Source organism: Suncus etruscus, chromosome 11 (assembly GCF_024139225.1).
Source record: "Suncus etruscus isolate mSunEtr1 chromosome 11, mSunEtr1.pri.cur, whole genome shotgun sequence".
Classification (NCBI taxonomy): domain Eukaryota; kingdom Metazoa; phylum Chordata; class Mammalia; order Eulipotyphla; family Soricidae; genus Suncus; species Suncus etruscus.
The window spans coordinates 75,496,266-75,517,847 of NC_064858.1; the positions used below are offsets into that span (position 1 = coordinate 75,496,266).

The 21,582-nt window shown below is 46.8% G+C and overlaps 1 protein-coding gene across 5 annotated transcripts in view; it reads left to right on the top strand.

Annotated features, from left to right (window-relative positions):
• The window catches only part of PRPF40B (pre-mRNA processing factor 40 homolog B), a 36,529-nt gene that overhangs the window by 2,385 nt on the left and 12,562 nt on the right, over positions 1–21,582 (top strand). For 2 of the 5 annotated variants that reach the window (XM_049783372.1, XM_049783368.1), the window contains exons 2-18: positions 13,511–13,591; positions 14,367–14,510; positions 14,729–14,794; positions 15,658–15,685; positions 15,913–15,938; positions 16,065–16,175; positions 16,431–16,551; positions 16,630–16,654; positions 16,835–17,017; positions 17,213–17,342; positions 17,424–17,488; positions 17,919–18,083; positions 18,180–18,288; positions 18,633–18,783; positions 20,236–20,369; positions 20,918–21,032; positions 21,182–21,273. In XM_049783372.1, coding sequence (XP_049639329.1) covers positions 13,511–13,591; positions 14,367–14,510; positions 14,729–14,794; positions 15,658–15,685; positions 15,913–15,938; positions 16,065–16,175; positions 16,431–16,551; positions 16,630–16,654; positions 16,835–17,017; positions 17,213–17,342; positions 17,424–17,488; positions 17,919–18,083; positions 18,180–18,288; positions 18,633–18,783; positions 20,236–20,369; positions 20,918–21,032; positions 21,182–21,273 — 1,746 coding nt within the window. The remainder of the gene's footprint in view (positions 1–13,510; positions 13,592–14,366; positions 14,511–14,728; positions 14,795–15,657; positions 15,686–15,912; positions 15,939–16,064; positions 16,176–16,430; positions 16,552–16,629; positions 16,655–16,834; positions 17,018–17,212; positions 17,343–17,423; positions 17,489–17,918; positions 18,084–18,179; positions 18,289–18,632; positions 18,784–20,235; positions 20,370–20,917; positions 21,033–21,181; positions 21,274–21,582) is intronic. The other 3 variants (XM_049783369.1, XM_049783371.1, XM_049783370.1) reach the window with 3 other exon arrangements.

Here is a 21,582-nt window from a genome sequence, read left to right on the forward strand (position 1 = left end):
CTGCCGGGTGTGACCCAAAAACCAAAAAAAAAAAAAGGAAATAATACCTTCTAAGATACATTTCAAGGATTAAATGACTGGCTCATAACCACTCAATAAATGTTCACTGTTATTCTTTATTATCTGCTTTCTTTTTCTGTGTCTGTGTGTGCGCGTGCGTGTGTGCTGGGCATTGAGCTCAGGGTGTCACACATGCTTGGTAAGTGCTATTTGCTAATCTAATCTGCATCTTTGGTTCCTTTTTTTTATTCTTTGTCTTTTTCTTCCAAAACAATTCTGAGACTAAGTTCCTTAGGTGTTGTAGCTGAGAAGAATTGATTATGTCTAAAGAATACTTCTGTTGGGGCCGGAGCACTTGTGGTAAGGCATCTATCTGCCTTGCAAGCGCTAACCTAGGACAGATCGCTGTTCGATCCTGGTCTCCTAAGCCAGGGGCAATTTCTGAGCGCATAGCCAGGAGTAGTGTGGCCCCCCCCAAAAAAAGAATACTTCTGTTGGCACAGGTGAACACATAATGATTCAGTGGTCCTCAAACTATGGCCCGCGGACCACATGTTGTATTTGTATCTGTTTTGTTTCTGCATTTCAAAATAAGATATATGCAGTGTGCATAAGAATTCGTTCATAAGTTTTGTTTTTACTATAGTCAGACCCTCCAGTGGTCTGAGGGACAGTGAACTGGCCCCCTGTTTAAAAAGTTTGAGGACCCCTGGTAGATGATCAATTTTCCACTATTTTTCAGCCTCCAACTCTTGTTTTCTTCAGGAAAGACACAGGATCTCTCTCTCTCTCTCTCTCTCTCTCTCTCTCTCCCCCCCCCTCCCCCTTTCTCTCCCCCCCTCTCTCTCCCTCTCCCTCTCTCCTTTCTTTTCTTTCTGTGGCGCTCAGGTGTTACTCCTGGCTATCTGCTCAGAAATAGCTCCTGGCAGGCACGGGGGACCATATAGGACACCGGAACTCAAACCAACCACCTTATGTCCTGGATCGGCTGCTTGCAAAACAAACACCGCTGTGCTATCTCTCCGGGCCTCCCTCCCTCCCTCCCTCCCTTCCTTCCTCCCTCCCTCCCTCCCTCCCTCCCTCCCTCCCTCCCTCCCTCCCGGCAGCGCCCAGCTCTACACTCAAAAATCGCTCCTGGCAGGCTCGGGGATCATATGGAATGCTGGGATTCGAACTACCATCCTTCTGCATGCAAGGCAAATGCCTTATCTCCATGCCATCTCTCCAGCCCCTTCATTTGTTTTTTTATGCTACAGCCATCTGTGCTTGGGGAACACTCCTGTCTGTTATAGGTGATCAGCCCCCACCTCAGTTGGCTGCTGCAAGGTAAAACCCTTTCCCATTGTGTGATCTTTCTGGCCCCTTTTCACCTGTATCTCACTGGTTACATCAGATTCTTACCCAGAAATTTAAGACCTAAGACCTGAATTGTAGCAGCAGAGAAGTAAGTGAGATAACGTCAGTGACATTTCACAAGAGAAAAAGTATACATATCATATTTGGGAAGTCCAGAAAATGGAGCACCCTGGAAGTTCCATAGTAATTTATGTGCATTTCATTGCCCTATCCTTGGTAGGGAACTATCCAAAGCAAGCTAATTTCTGGGTCCTGGCCAGGATTCTCTCTCCCATGTTAAATGGAGTTAGTGTTTTATTATTTACATTTATGCTAGTACATTTTTTTGTTTTGTTTTTTTGGGTCACACCCGGCAGTGCTCAGGGCTCTATGCTCAGAAATCGCTCCTGGCAGGCTCAGGGGACCATATGGGATGCCGGGATTTGAACCACCGTCCTACATGCAAGGCAAACACCTTACCTCCATGCCATTTCTCCGCCCCATGTTAGTATTTTTTTCCCCTTTTTTTGTGGGGGGCACACCTGGTGATGCTCAGGGGCTACTCCCAGCTATGCGCTCAGAAATTGCTCCTGGCTTGGAGGAGGGGACCATTTGGGACCTCGGGGAATCAAACCTTGGTCTGTCCTAGGTGAGAGTGTGCAAGGCAAATGCCCTATCACTTGCACCACCGCTCCAGCACTACACTTATGCTAGTATTTAATTGCATTTCTCTTTTATAGTCAAACAGATCAAGTCTAAGCTGCCTCTGTCATCACAGCATTTTGAACCTGGAAAATTTATATAGATCATTCAAATGTACCTAGCTATATGTGTTCAGACACAAAATTAAGGTTAGGTTAGGATTGAGGCTACATCTTACCTCAGCCCTGTGTAAAGGGCACTGACTAATTAAAATAAATTTCCTCCTTATAGGAATAATTGTTGAGTTCAGGGATATCTTCTTACAGGTGGCAGGTGATCTCGGTAGTGAAACACCTAAAAACATCCATAGAGTAGCATGTCATTTTGTGCAGAATGGCAGAGCATTTATACTGAGGGGACACAGGTAGATAGGAATATGTATACTTGTAGAAGATAGTCAAAAATTACTTGAAGGAAGTGATTATTGGATCATCTTGAACAAAGTGAGAGAGTGGTATATAAGAAATGCATTAAGTGATTAGCAATTCTTATATCACAAGGAGGGAAGCCATTGAGTCAATATGAGCTAAGTTCATAGGATGAACCTTATTAGGTTTGAATGTTAGACAGATTTTCTTTAGGGTACTCAAAATGGAAAACAACCACTGGATTTTTCTTGTTGGGGGGAGTCATACCCAGCAGCTCTCAGGGGTTACTCCTGGCTCTACACTCAGAAATCGCTCCTGGCAGGCTCGGGGGACCATATGGGATGCCGGGATTTGAACCACCGTCCTGCATGCAAGGCAAATGCCTTACCTCCATGGTATCTCTCCAGCCCCAACCACTGGTTTTTCTAATGAGAAAATTAGTGGAGGAGGAGAGAGGTACTGGAGGCACTGGCTGGTAGGACTTTTGCTTTTCATGTAACTGCCTCATTTTCTATCCCTAGCACCCCTTATGATCTCCTGAGCCCTGTCATTAGTGATCCCTGAGCAGAGTCAAGTGTGAACCCTAAGCAAGCCAAGTATGTCTTAAAATTTAAAAACATTTAAAAAAAAAAAAAGGAAACTTGGGGCCGGAGCGATAGCACAGTGGTAAGGCATTTGCCTTGCACATGGCCAACACAGGATGGACCCTGGTTCGAATCCCAGCATCTCATATAGTCCCCCGAGTCTGCCAGGAGCGACTTCTGAGTACAGAGCCAGGAGTAACCCCTGAGCTCAGCTAGGAGTGACATAAAAAACAAAAAACAAATAAATAGGGACCGGAGAGATAGCATGGAGGTAAAGCATTTGCCTTGCATGCAGAAGGACAATGATTCGAACCCCAGCATCCCATATGGTCCCCCGAGCCTGCCAGGAGCGATTTCTGAGCGTAGAGCCAGGAGTAACCCCCGAGCACTGCCCGGTGTAACCCAAAAACCAAAAACCAAAAAAAAACCCAACCAACCAACCAAACAAAAACTAAATGTTGGAAGATTGGGAAAGGAAGCTCAGGAGTTTGGGGACATAACCTTATCAATGCACAAACTTGAGTAGGAGGGTCCTAGCATTGAACCACAGGCTATGTTGACTATCAGTTGGTCATCAAAGGGAATAACTGGTGGGCTTCCTAAGTATTCCATACCAATTTAACCATATGTCTGTGTGACATAGGTCAGATAAGAGGAGGGCACCTTTATATTTTTTTGTGACAGGGATTCCTTTTTTTTTTTTTTTTTGGTTTTTGGTTTTTGGGTCACACCTGGCAGGGCTCAGGGGTTTCTCCTGGCTCTACTAGGCTCAGAAATTGCTCCGGGCAGGCTCAGGGGACCATATGGGATGCCGGGATTCGAACCACCATCCTTCTGCGTCAGGCAAACGTCTTACCGTCTTACCGCTGTGCTATCTCTCCGGCCCCTCCTTTTTTTTTTTTTTTTATTTTTGGGTCACATCAGGTGGTTCTCAGGGGTTACTCCTGGTTCTACACTCAGAAATCGCTCTTGGCAGGTCCGGGGACCATATGGGATGCTGGGATTCAAACCACCATCCTTCTGCATGCAAGGCAAATGCCTTACTTCCATGCTATCTCCCCAGTCCCTGTGACAGGGATTCTAATAGTGAATAGATCATGGGCCAATCAACTATTTCCCCTTCATTTTTTAATTTGATAAACCTTGGCTTGTTGTCAGAGGTGACTTTGATTAACACTCTTGTGTTCCTTGAATAATACCAGGACCAATGGCTGTATTTTGTGGTACCTGCCATGACCAGTCATTACATTAACAACAAATATTAGCATCAGTTTGTGCCAGTAGCAGATGATAAAGAAAATGTAGTATTTGTCATGGGGTGGACAAAAGGGATAAAAATCTGTTTCTTGGGCCCGGAGAGATAGCACAGCGGCGTTAGCCTTGCAAGCAGCCGATCCAGGACCAAAGGTGGTTGGTTCGAATCCCGGTGTCCCATATGGTCCCCGTGCCTGCCAGGAGCTATTTCTGAGCAGACAGCCAGGAGTAATCCCTGAGCACCGCCAGGTGTGACCCAAAAACCAAAAACCAAAAAAAAAAAAAAAAAAAAAAAAAATCTGTTTCTTAGAGTTTTTTCTAGTGGGTACCACAAGGTATTTTATGGATTCCATTTTGTTTTGTTTTGGAAACAAAATATGGTTGGTGGTGCTTAAAGATCACTTCTGGTGGACTCGGAGACCATATTGAATGGTGGGGATTGGACCCAGGTTGGTTATATGCAAGGCAAGTGCCTTATCTACTGGTACTATGGCTCCAGCCCCATGTTCATTGATTCTAAGAATCTTTTTTTGTTTGTTTGTTTGTTTTTGGGCCACACCCAGTGACGCTCAGGAGCTCAGGAGTTATTCCTGGCTATGTACTCAGAAATAGCTCCTGGCTTGGGGACCATATGGGACACCGGGGATCGAACTGAGGTCTGTCCTGGATCAGCCGCTCGTAAGGCAAACTCCCTACCACTGCGCTATTGCTCTGGCTTCTCTAAGACAAATTTTATTTTGGGGGGTCACACCCGGAAGTGCTCGGGTTACTCCTGACTCTACGCTCAGAAATCACTCCTGGCAGGCTCAGGGGAACATACGGAATGCCGGGATTCGAACCAGTGACCTACTGCATGCAAGGCAAACACCTTACCTCCATGCTATCTCTTTGGCCCCCCTCAGACAAATTTTTAACACTTCTGAAGTAAAAACAATAATCAGTTGGGTATTAAAATTTAACTTGTGGGCTGAAGTAAGCAGCAAGATCTTTCAAATGGCCAACACAAGACACACCCCGGTTTGAATCCTGGCATCCCATATAGTCCCCCGAGCCTGCCAGGAGTAACCCTTGAGTACCACCAGGTGTGACCGAAAAACAAGACAAAACAAAACAAAAAAAAACCCAAAAACTTGTAGCATTTTTTGTTACTACCATATAAAATGAGAATTATGCTAATTGAAATTCCAGTAGATAATCAGAATTGTGCTAATAACTAAAATTTCAGTGGATTATTGCTGAAGGGGAAGGTATATGGTATATGAGCTCCAGCTAATTGAAAGAAATGACTGCTGGGGATGAAGGATTTGTGGGGCTGATGTGTGGAATTGGAAGATGGACAACTGAAAGTATGGCTGGACCACAGATGTGGGAGCTCAGTGTGGGGTATAATTTGTTGCAGCCTCCCAGGTCCAGGGTCAGAGGCCCTGGAATGATATAAGCCAGGGGTCCTCAAAACTTTTTAAAACGATCCCACTTCACTTTTTCTCAGACCATTGGAGGTCTGCACTATAGTTTAAGAAAAAACTATGAAGAAATTCCTATGCACACTGCACATATCTTATTTTGAAGTAAAAAACAAAACAGGAACAAATACAATATTTAAAAATGAACAAGTAAAGTTAAATCAGTACTTCAATGGGAACTATGGACCTGGTTTGGCTAATGAGATGGTCAATATCTGGTTCAATATTTGTCACTGCTAGTAGTAACAAGTGATGCAAGTGTGCATTAGTCTAGATCTGGAGATTTCAAATGTTTCGATCTGGAAAAGTTTATTCACAGACATAAGTGCTACTAAAGATAGTTGCCATTTTGAGATCATGGTTCCTAAGATTAGGATATTGCTCAGAGGGGAAAGATGCATAGAAATTAGGTCCGAGAGGAGGAGTCAAGAGACAGAAGGCTGGGATTCAGAGAGCATACTGTACATTCCACACTTGCTCTGCAGGTCTGGGGCTAGTCCTAGCAGAACAGACAATGGCAGCAAAAGTGCACCCTGTGGGTTGCCTAAATGTCCTCACTGGGCTGCAATTGGCTCCCAGGCCATAGTTTGAGAACCGCTGGTATATTAAGAGGAAAGTCAAGTCGTGAGGTGGGGGGGGGGGGGGCTTATGGAATACATGAGAGGCACAACTAATTGTGCTCAAGACTTATTCTAAGCTCTGTGATCAGATCACTATTGGAGGTGCTGTGGGGAGTATATGCCAGTAACCCCTGTATTATTTCTCTTGGCCCCCTAAGGTGCATTTTGTTACATTTTTTTAATATATATATTTAAGCACCATGATTACAAGCATGTTTGTAGTTGGTTACAGTCATAAACAGAATAACCCCCTTCACCAGTGCAACATTCCCACCACCAATGTCCCCCCTCCTCCCACACCCGGCCTGTATTTGCGACAGGCATTCTACCTCCCTCATTCTTTAACATTGTCATGCTATTTGTCAGTGTAGTTACCTCCCCAACAGTGTTCACCACTCTTTGTGGTGAGCTTCAAGTCATGAGCTGGCCCTTCCAGCCCTTAACTCTATTGTCTCTGGGCTTTATTACACTAATGTCTTTAATTTTTCTTAAAACTCATAGATGAGTGAGACTATTCTGTGTCTTTCTCTCTCCCTCTGACTAATTTCACTCAGCATAATAAATTCCATGTACATCCATGTATAGGAAAATTTTATGACTTCATCTTTCCTGACGGCTGCATAATATTCCATTGTGTATATGTACCACAGTTTCTTTAGTCATTCATCTGTTGAAGGGCATCTTGGTTGTTTCCAGAATCTGGCTATTGTAAATAGTGTTGCAGTGAATATAGGTGTGAGGAAGGGAATTTTGTATTGTATTTTTGTGTTCCTAGAGTAAATCCCTAGGAGTGGAATAGTTGGATCATATGGGAGTTCGATTTCCAGTTTTTTGAGGAATTTCCATATTGTTTTCCATAAAGGCTGGAGATGGCATTCCCACCAGCAGTGAAAAAGAGTTCCTTTCTCTTCATATCCCCACCAGCACTGATTCTTGTTCTTTGTGATGTGTGCTAGTCTCTGGGGTGAGATGGTACCTCATTGTAGTTTTGATTTGCATCTCCCTGCTGATAAGTAATGTGGAACATTTTTTCATGTGTCTTTTGGCTATTTGTATTTCTTCTTTGAGGAAATGTCTGTTCATTTCTTCTCCCCATTTTTTTTTTTTTTTTTTTTTGGTTTTTGGGTCACACTCAGCAGCACTTTAGGTTACTCCTGGCTCCATGCTCAGAAATCGCTTCTGGCAGGCTCGGGGGACCATATGGGATGCCAGGATTTGAACCAATGACCTTCTGCATGCAAGGCAAATGCTTTACCTCCATGCTATCTCCGGCCCCATTTCTCCCCATTTTTTGATGAGGTTATATGTTTTTTTCTTACTAAGTTCTGTCAGCACCTTGTATATTTTTGATATTAGTCCCTTGTCTGATGGGTATTGGTGAATAGTTTTCCCATTCTGTGGGTGGCTTTTGTATCCTAGGCACAGTTTCTTTTGAGGTGCAGAAGCTTCTCAGCTTAATATAGTCCCATCTGTTTATCTCTGCTTCGACTTGTTTGGAGAGTGCTGTTTCCTCCTTGAAGATTCCTTTAGTCTCAATGTCATATAGTGTTTTATCTACGTGTTGTTCTATATACCTTATGGTTTCAGGCCTGATATCAAGGTCTTTAATCCATTTGGATTTGATCTTTGTGCATTGTGTTAGATGGGGGTCTGAGTTTGCTTTTTTGCAAGTGACTAGCCAGTTGTGCCAATACCACTTGTTGAAGAGGCTTTCCTTGCTCCATTTTGAATTTCTTGCCCCTTTATCAAAGATTAGTTGATTGTATGTCTTGAGAACATTTTGTTACATTTTTAATACATGTGTTTATTTTTTGTGGGGGAACACATCCGGTGATGCTACGGGGTTACTCCTCGCTATGCACTCAGAAATCGCACCTGGCTTAGGGGACCATATGGGATGCCGGGGATCAAACTAGATTAGCGCGTGCAAGGCAAATGCCCTACCACATTTGCCACTGCTCCTGCCCCCACTTTTTGTTTTTTTTGGGGGCCACACCTGGATGTTCTCAGGGGTTACTTCTGGCTCTACGTTCAGAAGTCGCTCCTGACAGACTTGGGGAGACCATATGGGATGCCAGAGATTGAACTCAGGTCTGTCCTTTGTCGACTGCGTTCAAGGCAAACACCCTAATGCTGTGCTATTGCTTATAATACCTAAAGGTATTACCCCTTTAGGAATCACTCTTGGCCAGCTTTGGGGGACCATATGGGATGTTGGGGATGGAACATTTTTTTTTTTTTTTGTGGTTTTTGGGTGAGACCCGGCAGTGCTCAGGGGTTATTCCTGGCTCCAGGCTCAGAAATTGCTCCTGGCAGGCACGGGGGACCATATAGGATGCCGGGATTCTAATGGATGACCTCCTGCATGAAAGGCAAACGCCTTACCTCCATGCTATCTCTCCAGCCCCGGGATGGAACTTTGGTTGGCTGCCTGCTGTCAGCACAGCTGACCTGGGTTTGGTATTACCTCTCTAACCATCTATGAGGTACATTTTTTTTTTTTTTTGGTTTTTGGGTCACACCCGGCAGTGCTCAGGGGCTACTCCTGGCTCTACGCTCAGAAATCGCCCCCGGCAGGCTCAGGGGACCATATGGGATGCCGGGGTTCGAACCACCATCCTTCTACATGCAAGGCAAACGCCTTACAGCTGTGCTATCTCTCTGGCCCCCATGAGGTACGTTTTGATGGGCTTATGACTGCAGATGTGGTAGATGTTGTGAGATCAGTTGGAAAGCCACTGCAAGTAAGTCACATGGTCACATGGTAAAATGAGGAAATGGAGGGGCCGGTGAGGTGGCGCTAGAGGTAAGGTGTCTGCCTTGCAAGTGCTAGCCAAGGAACAGACCACGGTTCGATCCCCCGGCGTCCCATATGGTCCCCCCAAGCCAGGTGCAATTTCGGAGCGCTTAGCCAGGAGTAATCCCTGAGCATCAAACAGGTGTGGCCCAAAAAACCAAAAAAACAAAACAAAAAAAAAATGAGGAAATGGAAAGAAATATTTGGACTTAGGAGATAATTTATAAGGACTTAGTGATGTCTTGATATGGAAGGAGGAAGTGTGAGGAATGACTCAAGATTTGTCTTATAGCTATATGGTTGGTGGTGCGACTTTTTGAGTTAGAAGCTGATACGATCCAAATATGGATTTGGGAATTCGTTTGGGAAGTCAGGTTATGGTGGGAAAATGTGGCACAGAAAACGGTTTTTTGCCCTGGGTAAATTTTTTTTTTTTTTTTTTTTTTTGGTTTTTGGGTCACATTCGGCAGTGCTCAGGGGCTACTCCTAGCTCTATGCTCAGAAGTCGCCCCTGGCAGGCACAGGGGACCATATGGGATGCCGGATTTGAACCACCGTGCTTCTGCATGAAAGGCAAATGCCTTACCTCCATGCTATCTCTCTGGCCCCAACCCCCTGGATAATTTTTGTTTTGTTTTTGTACTGCACTGGGCGCTGTTCAGTACTGCTGGCTCTGCACTCAAAAAACACTTCTTGTGGGGTTTGGGGGATCATATGGAATGCTGGGAATTAAACCTGGGTGGGCTGTGTGCAACACAATTGTCTTATCTGCTATACTATTGTTTTGGCCCCTATTTGAGTGTGTTTGGCCTTCCATACTGAGGAAAGTTTCAGAAGACAAGAGTGCCTTTCATATAGGAGAGAGATGGTTCAAAGTGAAGTAGTTTGTCTTATTTCATCCTTAGTTAGAGAGTAAGAGAACAAATGTTGCTAACTTTAGTGATTAGAAAGCATTAATCCACAAAAAACAAAAAGGGGGCTGGAAAGATAGCATGGAGGTAAGGCATTTGCCTTTCATGCAGGAGGTCATCGGTTCGAATCCCAGCGTCCCATATGGTCCCATATGGTCCCCTGTGCCTGCCAGGAGCAATTTCTGAGCATGGAACCAGGAGTAACCCCTGAGCACTGCTGGGTGTGACCCAAAAACCACACACACACACACACAAAAAGAAAGCATTATTAGGGCCAAACGATAGCACGGTGGTAGGGCATTTGCCTTGCATCTGACCTGGGTTTGATTTCTGGCATCCCATATAGTCCCCTGAGCCTGCCAGGAGTGATTTCTGAGCACAGAGCAAGGAGTAACCCCTGAGTACAGCAGAGTGTGGCCCAAACATACACACACACAAAGTATTATTAATTTGTTTTTGTTGTTTGGGTCATACCTGGCTGTGATCAGGGATCATCCTGACATACTTCAGGGTGAAGGGTGTTGGGGGAGCAGGAGGAGACCAGGTGTCAGGGATCAAATTGTCAGCCTTGTGCGGGATTACATGCTGTACTATCTCTCTGGCTCTGGAGTGGGAGGAGTGGGCAGAAGGAAATTATTTTTTGGATTTGAGCCACACTCAGTAGTCCTCAGGGTTTAATTCCTGGCTCTGCTGCACTCAGGGATCATTCCTGGTGTGCCTCAGGGAACCATATGAGATTCTTAGGATCAAATCTAGATTGGCAGTGTGCAAAGCAAATATCTTGCCTGTATACTGTAGCTCCGCCCTCCTCCTGCCCAAAGCAATTTTTAGTATAGATGATCAGGAAAGTTGGGAAATATAGGCCACTAGTGAGATGGACAACTACCAACTTTCCTTAGAACTCTTTCTCCCCTTCTATTCCCAGCAAAGGTAAGGTAGGACATCTATAAACAGCAGTTCACTTAAACATTTTTTGGAATACTATATATAGCAATATAGGTACAAATTAAAGATTAAAAGGGATTGGGAATGTGACTTAAGTAGAGCATATGCTTTACATGTGTGAATTCCTGAGTTTGGTCCTTAGCTCCATAAATTCACCCCAATCACTGACAGGTGTGGCCAACCCTTTTCATTAACTACTGGAAAGCTATAAAGTCGGAGATCTCCCTTTTACCTCTCACCTATTCTATCAATTGCATGTACATTATCTTTTGTGTGATTTTTTTTAATGCTATGAATAGAATTAGCTGCACTCTGCTTTTTTTTTTTTTTTTTTTTGGTTTTTGGGCCACACCCGTTTGACGCTCAGGGGTTACTCCTGGCTATGTGCTCAGAAATCGCCCCTGGCTTGGGGGACCATATGGGACGCCGGGGGATCGAACCGCGGTCCTGATCCTTGGCTAGCGCTTGCAAGGCAGACACCTTACCTCCAGCGCCACCTACCCGGCCCCTGCACTCTGCTTTTATCCTCATTTCATTGTATCTTAAGAGTGATATCAAGGGACTGGAGCGATGTTACAATTGACAAGGCGTCTGCCTTACCCGCACTAGCCTAGGATTGACCACAGTTCGATCCCCTGGCGTCCCATATGGTTCCCCAAGCCAAGAGCGATTTCTGAACGCATAGCCAGAAGTATTCCCTGAGCATCACCGGGTGTGGCCCAAAAAACAAACAAAAAAAAGTGATGTCAAGACTTATTCTTTCTTTATTCTTTTCTTTTTTGGTTTTTGAGCCATACCCGGTGATGCTCAGGGGATACTTCTGGCTATATGCTCAGAAATCGCTCCTGGCTTGGGGGACCATATGGGACACCAGGGGATTGAATCGCGGTCAGTCCTAGGTTAGTGCGTGCAAGGCAAACGGCCCACCACTTTTGCCACCGCTCTGGCTCCTTTTTTCTTTTCAGTATTTTGTTTTGTTTTTGGGCCACACTCTGCTGCTCTCAGGGCTCATTCCTGGCTCTCCACTCAGAAATCGTTCCTGGCAGGCTCGGAAGACGGTATGGGATTCTGGAATCAAACCTGGGTCTGTCCAGGGTTGGTCACGTGCAAGGCAAATGCCCTACCACTGTGCTACTTCTCTGGCCCTATTCCTTTTTTTTATGACTTTAGTATTCCATTTTATGTGTATATATGATTTTATCATTCCTTATTGTGGATATTTAGGCTGATTCTTTTTTTGTTTTGTTTTTGTTTTGGGGCCATACCCAGCAGTGCTCAGGGTTATGCCTGGCTCTACACTCAGAAATTCCTCCTGGCAGGTTCAGGGGACCATATGGGATGTCAGAAATTGAATCTGGGGCCATCCTGGGTTGGCCGCTTGCAAGGCAAACGCCCTACTGCTGTGCTATTGCTCTGGCCTCATTTAGGCTGATTCTTATCTTTTTTTTTTTTTCAAATAATGTATAAATGGATACTTGATATATCTCATTTTGACTTTCTGAGGTTATGGTTTTAGAATTGGAAGGTTCATATGGAGAAGATTCATTCCTCCAGTCATTCATTTATTAAATATTTATTGAGTATCCACTGTGTGCCAGACACTGGCAGGTTCCAGGAATCTAACTTTCAACAAGTCAGATCTGATCCCTATCCTCATGGAGGATGAGGATTATTGCCCTCTAGATAAGGAAAACGTATTCAGGCAAAGAAATTAATTACAAAATTGTATGTGTGAAGAAGTACAGCATAAATGGGAAGGATAGCAGGTCAGATAGTGGAAAGCTGGATGAATCTGCTTTAAATAGGAAGACTCCAAAGAAAGAGCAAGTACAAAATGTAAATAGAGTATGTTTAAATAGATGGGCTATGTTGGCAGAGCAGGGAGCCCTTGGGTTTGTAAAGCTTCACCCAGAGGAAAGGAGTTAAAGATCTGTGAGGAAAAAAAAATATCTGTGAGGGAGGGGATGACCACTGGGCTAGGAATGGTTTGGGGTTTTCAGATAGAGATAATGAAATGGTAGGTGATGAGTAGAAAATACCAGTGTGTGACTAAAGTTGCACTAGTAGGGAGGGTGCTGGTATTAAAGAGGGGAAGTTTAAGGAGATGAGTCTTATAAAAGGACTAGTGACTAATTGTGTTGTGAGGGGTTAGAATTTGACTTAGGTGGGAAGTGGGATAACAGGAGTGTGGGGGCACAGCTTTATTCACAGGCAGGATAAAAGATGAAAAGACCTGGGAAGTCCATGTTTGTGCCTATAACAGAGCCTCCATCTTTTCTTTGGTTTGGGCAGAGTAGAAGTTTCTAGAATAAGGATGGCATTGAAGGAGCTTACAGGTTGGCTCTGGACTGGTGGAAGAAAGAACAAACTAACTTTGGGCTCAGAGCTGGGTCTGGGTAGGAAATGGAGCTTGGAGACCCTTCCTCTGAACTTTGTGTTCCTTTTTTTCATTCTGACCCCTCTGCTTGCTTTCTGCGAAAGCCCATATCTTTGCCCGTCCTGGGTCCTATGACTTTTCTCTCCCTCAACAGTCGGTTCCCGATTCTGGTCCCCGGCCCCCAGCAGCGCCTGCCCCCTTCCCACCGGGGCCCCCCATGATGCCACCACCCTTCGTAAGTTTTACATCTTTCCCTGGGCTTGGCTTTTCCAGCCTGTACCCCCAACTGCCCAGTCCCTCGTGCAGCATTGCCAGTACAGTTTTTGTGCAGTTCCCCTTATGTTAATCTCGGAAGAGGGGTGGTTTTGTTTGGGTATTGGGGTGGGAAGAGCTGCTCTTAAGCTCTAGTCTAAAAGGTTGATAGTTCCCCCCTTTGTCTCTTTGTCCTTAGGACACAGTGGGGCTGGGGTAGGGTTTGTGGAAGGGTGGGGGGAATTACCCCTGTTATCTGAGAGCTGGGTGGGGCTATCTTTCTCTTTTACTAATCTTATCTATATTCTTTAAATATGCCATTCAAGTCAGGTTTGAATAGCATTGGTGGACATCAAATTAGAGAAAAGGAGATGGGAGGCAGGGAACTGTGGCATTTGGGTACCTGCACACCTATCTTCTGGCCTGCATCTGAGAGGCCTCTTTAGGGAGAGTTGCTTTGGAGGTGAAACCTTCTAGCTTGCAGTCTGATGGTGGTTACACTTCCTTTTCCATTGCCCTTTTCTACCTCTCAGGAAGCTGTGATGCTTTCCTTTTAGACCCAGAGACCCCCCTCCCCCCCCAGTTATCAGTCTTTCTCAAGGGGTGAAGATGGAGGCAGTTTCATGCTTTGTGTTCTCAAACAAAAGCCCTGGGTTTAACTTAGAGTTGGAGGGTAGCACTGGGGGAAGATAGTGAATGGTTTCTGACGTCTAAAGCAGTGTCTTCACTGCTCAGTATCTTTTCCTTTCCTGTTCCAGATGCCCCCTCCGGGAATCCCCCCACCCTTTCCTCCGATGGGGCTACCCCCCATGAGTCAGAGACCACCAGCCATCCCTCCCATTCCACCTGGCATTATGCCCCCAATGCTTCCACCAATGGGGGCACCACCACCACTCACACAGGTAACCTTCTTGTGGACAAGAACCTCAGGACACCTTGTCATTTAGCTGGGGTGGAGCTGAGAATGGGTATGTGGACTTTAGCTACTTGGGAGGAAAGGGAGCCTTGGATTTATCCACTGAATGACTGAGCAAAACTCGTAGGTTAGCTTAGAGCCCAGAGCCTGAGAATTGCCTGTCTTCATCCTGGTAGCTGGTTTTTGTCTTCTTTATATCCATAGATACCAGGAATGGTACCTCCTATGATGCCAGGAATGCTGATGCCAGCGGTGCCTGTCACCGCAGCGGTAAGCACTGGGGGCCACCAGGAAGCAGGCATTGCACTGCAGGCCTGTTGGTCTGACTTGGAGTAGAGGGATATGGCCTCCATTCTCTCTTCTCACTGGATCACCCTGGACCCTGGAAATATTCTCATACTTGAGTCCTCTTCTCTAGACATGTATCCAGCTCTTCTAGTGTTATGTTCAAGCAAAGCTACATGCACTTTCTCATTACAAGTTTCTGTGCCTAGTTTCCCTTAAGGGACATACTCCTGCCAGACCCCACTTTCCCCAGACACAGCTAGCTCTGTGAACTCTTAAATAGTTTGTGCTTCGTTCTTATCTCTGGAAGAAGCAACCACATGTGGGCATCTTGGCATACCTTCTTGTGTCACAGGATAGAATTTGGCATCTTCTGTGGATGTCAAGTAAGATGGGCTCACAGGTTGTCTCAATAAAAAACTTTTGCTTGGGCCCGGAGAGATAGCACAGCGGCATTTGCCTTGCAAGCAGCCGATCCAGAACCAAAGGTGGTTGGTTCGAATCTCGGTGTCCCATATGGTCCCCTGTGCCTGCCAGGAGCTATTTCTGAGCAGACAGCCAGGAGTAACCCCTGAGCATCGCCGGGTGTGGCCCAAAAAACAAAAACAAAAAAACAAAACAAAAAAAAAAACTTTTGCTTGAGAAAAAGGGAACTACTGTGTGGTTCCCCCTGGGTTCTGAGAGCATGGCCCTGGTGGTGGGAGAAGCCTATTATGGCATAGAGCTCAGAGCTCCTTGGGAGAAGATACCTGAAACCTGGCCTGGCCTGATTCTCCAGTCCCCATGGCCTGTGTCTTGGGGGCCACCGGGCTTGGCCCCAACCCTTCCCCCTCCTCTTTCTTCGGCAGACGGCTCCAGGTGCGGACACTGCCAGCTGTGAGTCTTCTGGGGGCCTGCTCCCCCCAGGCTCGGAGGTTGGGGGGTCCAAGGGAGAGGGGTCTATGGACTAGAGCCCACCCTAGATCATGCCTGTGGGATGTCAGGGAGCCTGGGATGTTTCTGGGACCAGGGGACTTTTACTGGGGATGGAATAAGGGAGGAACAGTTGGGGATGAGATGGGGTTTTAGGCAACTTAACATGCTTTCTTTGACTTCTTTTCTAGCTGCTGTGACTGGGACAGGCCCTCTGGTGAGTTCCTTTGGTTTGTGTCTGGTAAAAATTCAAAAGTATGGGCCTGATGTTTTAAATCTTTGGGGGAAGAAGAGAAACTTTGTAAAAGGGCCTTGACCAACATTCTGTGCCCCCTCCCCCCAGAGGGCCCTGTGGAGTGAACATGTGGCCCCTGATGGGCGCATCTACTACTACAATGCTGATGACAAACAGTCTGTGTGGGAGAAGCCCAGCGTGCTCAAATCCAAGGCAGAGGTCCTGAGCAGAACTTGATTCCCTACCTTTCAGCTGCCCTGACTCTTCTGATTCCTTAGCCTCTGATCTCTGACCCAAAGATCAGAGGACCCACCCTGACCATTTCCCACTACCAGGGATCTCAGGAGGAAGCCCACCTCCATATTAGGCCTATCCAGATGGTAGCTAAAAACTCCTATGCCCCCTTATTACTTTCCCAACTGTAGCTAGAAGGAATGTCCAGAAAACTTTGTCTTCTGACCTCTCCTCTTACAGCTGCTGCTGTCCCAGTGTCCCTGGAAAGAGTACAAGTCAGACACAGGCAAACCATACTATTACAATAACCAGAGTAAGGAGTCCCGCTGGACCCGGCCCAAGGACCTGGATGACCTGGAGGGTGAGGAGGGGGTGGACCTAGGGAAGGGTGCAATGGTTGATCACACTGCCCTAGAACCTGTTCTCTTTTCTGTTTCAGCTCTGGTCAAACAGGAGGCTGCTGGGTGAGTGGTCTGTCTGTCTATACTTGGCATCCCTAGAAGAGTGGCTGTGAACTCCCTCTATGGTCCCTACCCTGTGGAAAGAAATTAGTTTCCATCTCCTTGTGGTGAGCTGCTCAGCCAAGCCTGACCTCCTCTCTCCCTGCTCTTTCCCTGGACATTGTCGTTCTGGTTTGCCCATAGGAAACAGCAGCCACAGACATTGCAGCCACAGCCTCCTCAGCCACAGCCTGACCCCCCACCTGTACCACCTGGTCCCATGTCAGTGCCCATTGGCCTCCTGGAACCTGAGCCAGGTGGGAGCGAAGATTGTGACATGTCAGAGGCAGCTCAGCCCCTTGAACAGGTGGAGGAGGCTCCCAGCAGGTAAGGCTTAGCATTCTTTAGGTACTCTACTGGGTTTAGACCTTGGTCTGTGCCAGGTCTCTTGTGAAGGATATGAAGATCTGGGCATGACCTCTGAAAGGTGGAAAAAATCAGGGAGCCAGGAGCTAGTATGCATGGTAGGCACTGAGCCCTGAGGCCTAGTGAATGTTGTACTGAACCCCTTTTGTCTCCCAGATCTGCTGGACAGCATCAGCCACCACAGCAGGAAGAAGAAGAATCAAAGCCAGAACCAGAGAGATCTGGCTTCAGTTGGAGCAACCGGGAGAAGGCAAAGCAGGCTTTCAAGGAGCTGCTGAAGGACAAGGTGCTCGGGTGGAGCTCTTAAGTAGGCTTGGAGGGGGTTGATGGTGGACAAGTCCCATGACCCCTGCTTGCTTCATTCCAGGCTGTCCCTTCCAATGCTTCATGGGAACAGGCCATGAAAATGATAGTCACTGACCCCCGTTACAGGTAGGCTTTTGCAAGGGGAGCCAGGCACTCCAGACTTCATTTATGGGAACAACTACCAGAGATTCTCCTTGAAACCTTAGATTCCACTCAGGCTAGAAGGGAGCCAGAAGCAGGAAGGAAATAGATGATGCAAGGGTAAGAAAAGCTGGGGAAGAGAAGAAGAGGAAAAGTATATGACAGCCATTCAATAAGTGCTTGTTAAATTGAATTGGGCTGGTTAGAGATGGTTATTGTAGATGCTTAGTGTAGAGACCTAACTGCCCGGCATTAGCCACGTCATAAGTCTTCTCTCCCCCGTTGTCTTTCCTCCCTGTGGCCCACAATCTGCTAGGTCCATGCATGGGTTCCTCTCAGTTCTGTGGAAACCTGTCTACAGAGTGTTCTGACTCAGCTGCCTCTATCTCCACCCCACTCCTATTCTCTGCCCTAGTGCCTTGCCCAAATTGAGTGAGAAAAAGCAGGCGTTCAATGCCTATAAAGCGCAACGGGAGAAAGAAGAGAAGGAAGAGGCCCGACTCAGGGCCAAGGAGGCCAAGCAGACCTTGCAGCATTTCCTGGAGCAACATGAACGCATGACTTCCACTACTCGCTACCGGTCAGGGGCCAATTGCGTTGGGCCAGCCCCTGGGAACCCTGACACGTGCCCGCTGTGGTGCTGTTCTCTGCCTCTTAACCCACATATGCTTCACAGGCGGGCAGAACAGACCTTTGGGGAGCTGGAGGTCTGGGCTGTGGTCCCTGAGAGGGATCGAAAAGAGGTTTATGATGATGTCCTTTTCTTCCTGGCCAAGAAGGAAAAGGTAATAGCCAGTGCTCTTCAAACTTGCATGTTAAACTCTTCATGTCTTGTTTTTTTTTTAGACCTGGTTCATATATTTCTCTGCTGCCCTTGGCTCTCACCTCATTCAGGAGCTGGTTTGCTCTTGCATATGTCCCCATTTCTGCTTTGGGCTTATAAATCTGAATGGAGAAAGTCAGGAAAGGACTGAGGATTGATCTGTAGCCTGTGCCCCTTTTACTTTATGGGGACATAAAAGCCTGGAATCTGGCCCCCAGGTTTCCTAGTTCTCTGCCTTTCCCTGAATTCTCTTCTGCCAGGCTCAAATGAGTAGCTCCTGCCTAACCCTGACCTTTATCTTCCCAGGAACAGGCCAAACAGCTACGACGACGCAACATCCAGGCCCTGAAGAGCATCCTGGATGGCATGAGTAGTGTCAACTTTCAAACAACATGGTCCCAAGCACAGCAGTACCTTATGGATAACCCCAGCTTTGCTCAGGACCATCAGCTGCAGAGTAAGCATGAGTCTTCACTCCTGCTTTTTCTTCCCTTTTCTCAGTCACCCACTTCTGCCTCAATCTGACTCTGTATCCCCTAGAGGTGCCTTAAAGCTTACTTAGTCCCAGTACCTTTTATTCTGGATTCCATTGTGTCTCAGGGATATAGTATACTCTCCACACTGATGCCCCAATACTCTGGGAGAGGAGTTGGAATAACTGAAGATAGCAGTTTGATTTTTTGGGGGGGGGGGGTTGTGCTTACTCCTGAGCTCAGGGATCATTCCTGGTGGTGCTTGGGGAACCATATGTGGTGCTGTGTATTGAACCTGGGCTCAGCTGCATCCTACTTGCTATACTATCTCTCCATCTCAAAAACAGTTACTTTTTTGAGGGGGTTTTGGGCCACCCTTGTGATGGTTAGGGGTGACTCCTGGCAGTGCTCAGGAAACCATGTGGGATGCTGTGGATTGAACCCAGGTCAGCTGCGTGCAAAGCAACTCCCTACCCACTGTACTATTTAGCTGCTCTAAACTCCTTATGGCAATTAATTGGTGGTGGAGGGGTTGGGTCACATTCAGCAATACCTAGTGCTCAGTCCTGACTGCTCAGGGATCATTTGGCAAGTACTGGACATTGAACTTGTTGGTTGCTGCAAGTCTTACCCTACTATACTATCTTTTCATTATTATAGACTTTTAATAACTATATTCCTAATACTTATTAATTTTTCTTATACAATTAATGAGCCCTCCTCAAGCATAACCCATTCCAGTAGCCTTTCCTTTCCCAGAGTCTTTTTTTTTTTTTTTTTTTGGTTTTTGGGCCACACCTGGCGGTGCTCAGGGGTTACTCCTGGCTATCTGCTCAGAAATAGCTCCCGGCAGGCACGGGGGACCATATGGGACACCGGGATTCGAACCAACCACCTTTGGTCCTGGATCGGCTGCTTGCAAGGCAAACGCCGCTGTGCTATCTCTTCGGGCCCTCCCAGAGTCTTTTGCCCCCTTCTTCTACCACCCTGGGTATCCCTGGCACATCTCTGACATAAACTGTGTGGTGAGGAATGCCCAGCCCAAGGCTCACAAGATCCTGTGGTACATGACAGGACAGTCATTTTGCTTCTCATAAGCTGTCCATGGTCTGCCTGTCTTGGATGGTCCATGAATAATAAAAATATCTAAGTCAGGGGCCGGAGAGATAGCATGGAGGTAAAGCGTTTGCCTTTCATTCAGAAGGACAGTGGTTCGAATCCCAGCATCCCATATGGTTGCCCGTGCCTGCCAGGGGCGATTTCTGAGCATAGAGACAGGAGGAACCCCTGAGCGCTGCCAGGTGTGACCCAAAAACCAAAAAAGAAAAATCTAAGTCATCCTTTGTAGAAAAAAAGATTCCCCACTTTTAGAAAGGGGTGCTGAGCCGAAAGGTTTCCTGCTGTAGCACTACTCAGAATCTACTCTCTATGGTTAGATATGGATAAGGAAGATGCACTGATCTGCTTTGAAGAGCACATCAGAGCTTTGGAGAGGGAAGAGGAGGAGGAGCGGGAACGGGCCCGGCTTCGGGAACGGCGCCAGCAACGCAAGAATCGGGAGGCCTTCCAGGTATCTGCTTCTGCCTGCATCAGGGACAGGCCTATGTCCTGCCTCCTTACAGCCAGACGCACTTTACGTCTGTGCCCAGCCCAGTCCAAGCTGCAAAGGGCCTCTCCTTTATTGAGCCTGCTGTGTCCCCTCAACTCCCAGGAAATGTATGCACCATCAAAAACTGCCAGCAGAGGGCCCCTCCCACCAGTGGCATGACTTGGTAACTAAGCTAAGATGACCATCAGTAGAGAGCCAGGCAGACCTAGTGTATTCTCTCCCAGTTTGGAAGTGGCAGTAGTGGGGATTTACTGAGCTATAGCATCCCAGGAAGTCATGGAAACACTATGCTGCAGGCAAGTTTATGTTTCTTTGCATCCCACTTGAGCTTATTACTATGTTTTAGTCCGTTTCTCTGTATTTATGTGCTCTGCTTCCCCATCTGTATCGCTTCATCTCTCCTTATTGCCTACATTTCCACACTCTGGATTTTCTTTCTCCTCTGCCTGTCTTTAACTCTGCCTCCCTTCCTGTCTCACTCTGCCTATAATTGGCCTTTCCCTGCTCAGAGCTTCCTGGACGAGCTGCACGAGACAGGGCAGCTGCACTCTATGTCCACTTGGATGGAGCTGTACCCTGCAGTCAGCACTGATGCCCGCTTTGCCAACATGCTGGGCCAGCCGGGTAAGGCAGCCAGGCTCCCCGTTTTCTAGTCTGGCTTCCTTCCCTGCCAGTCTTTCTGCTCCTCCCACTCCCTGGTTCTGTCCTCCACCCCACCCCCAGGCCTTGGGAAGCTGCCTCCCGCCAGGCCCCCTTCCCTTCATCCCTCGTAGGCTCCACCCCTCTGGACTTGTTCAAGTTCTATGTGGAGGAGCTGAAGGCACGCTTCCATGATGAGAAGAAGATCATTAAGGACATCCTTAAGGTGAGGAAAGCCTAGGGTTGTGGCAGATAAAACTCGGGGCAATTTCCTCTCTGGGTAGAACTCCTTGCTTAAGACTAAGTGCTTTGTGGCTTTTGTTTAGTAGACACTGACTGAAATTCTATCCTCTGAACTTGAGTTGCAGAAATGAATCAGAGACAGTATCTAACCATGAGGAGCATAAGCATAATGAGAAATAGACATGACAACTGTTACACAACGGGCAGATGTATTACAGACAAGAGAATTTGAAGTTAATTCAGTGGCAGCTTTTAGTTTGTGGAGGCCAGAGTGATAACACAGCAGTTATCA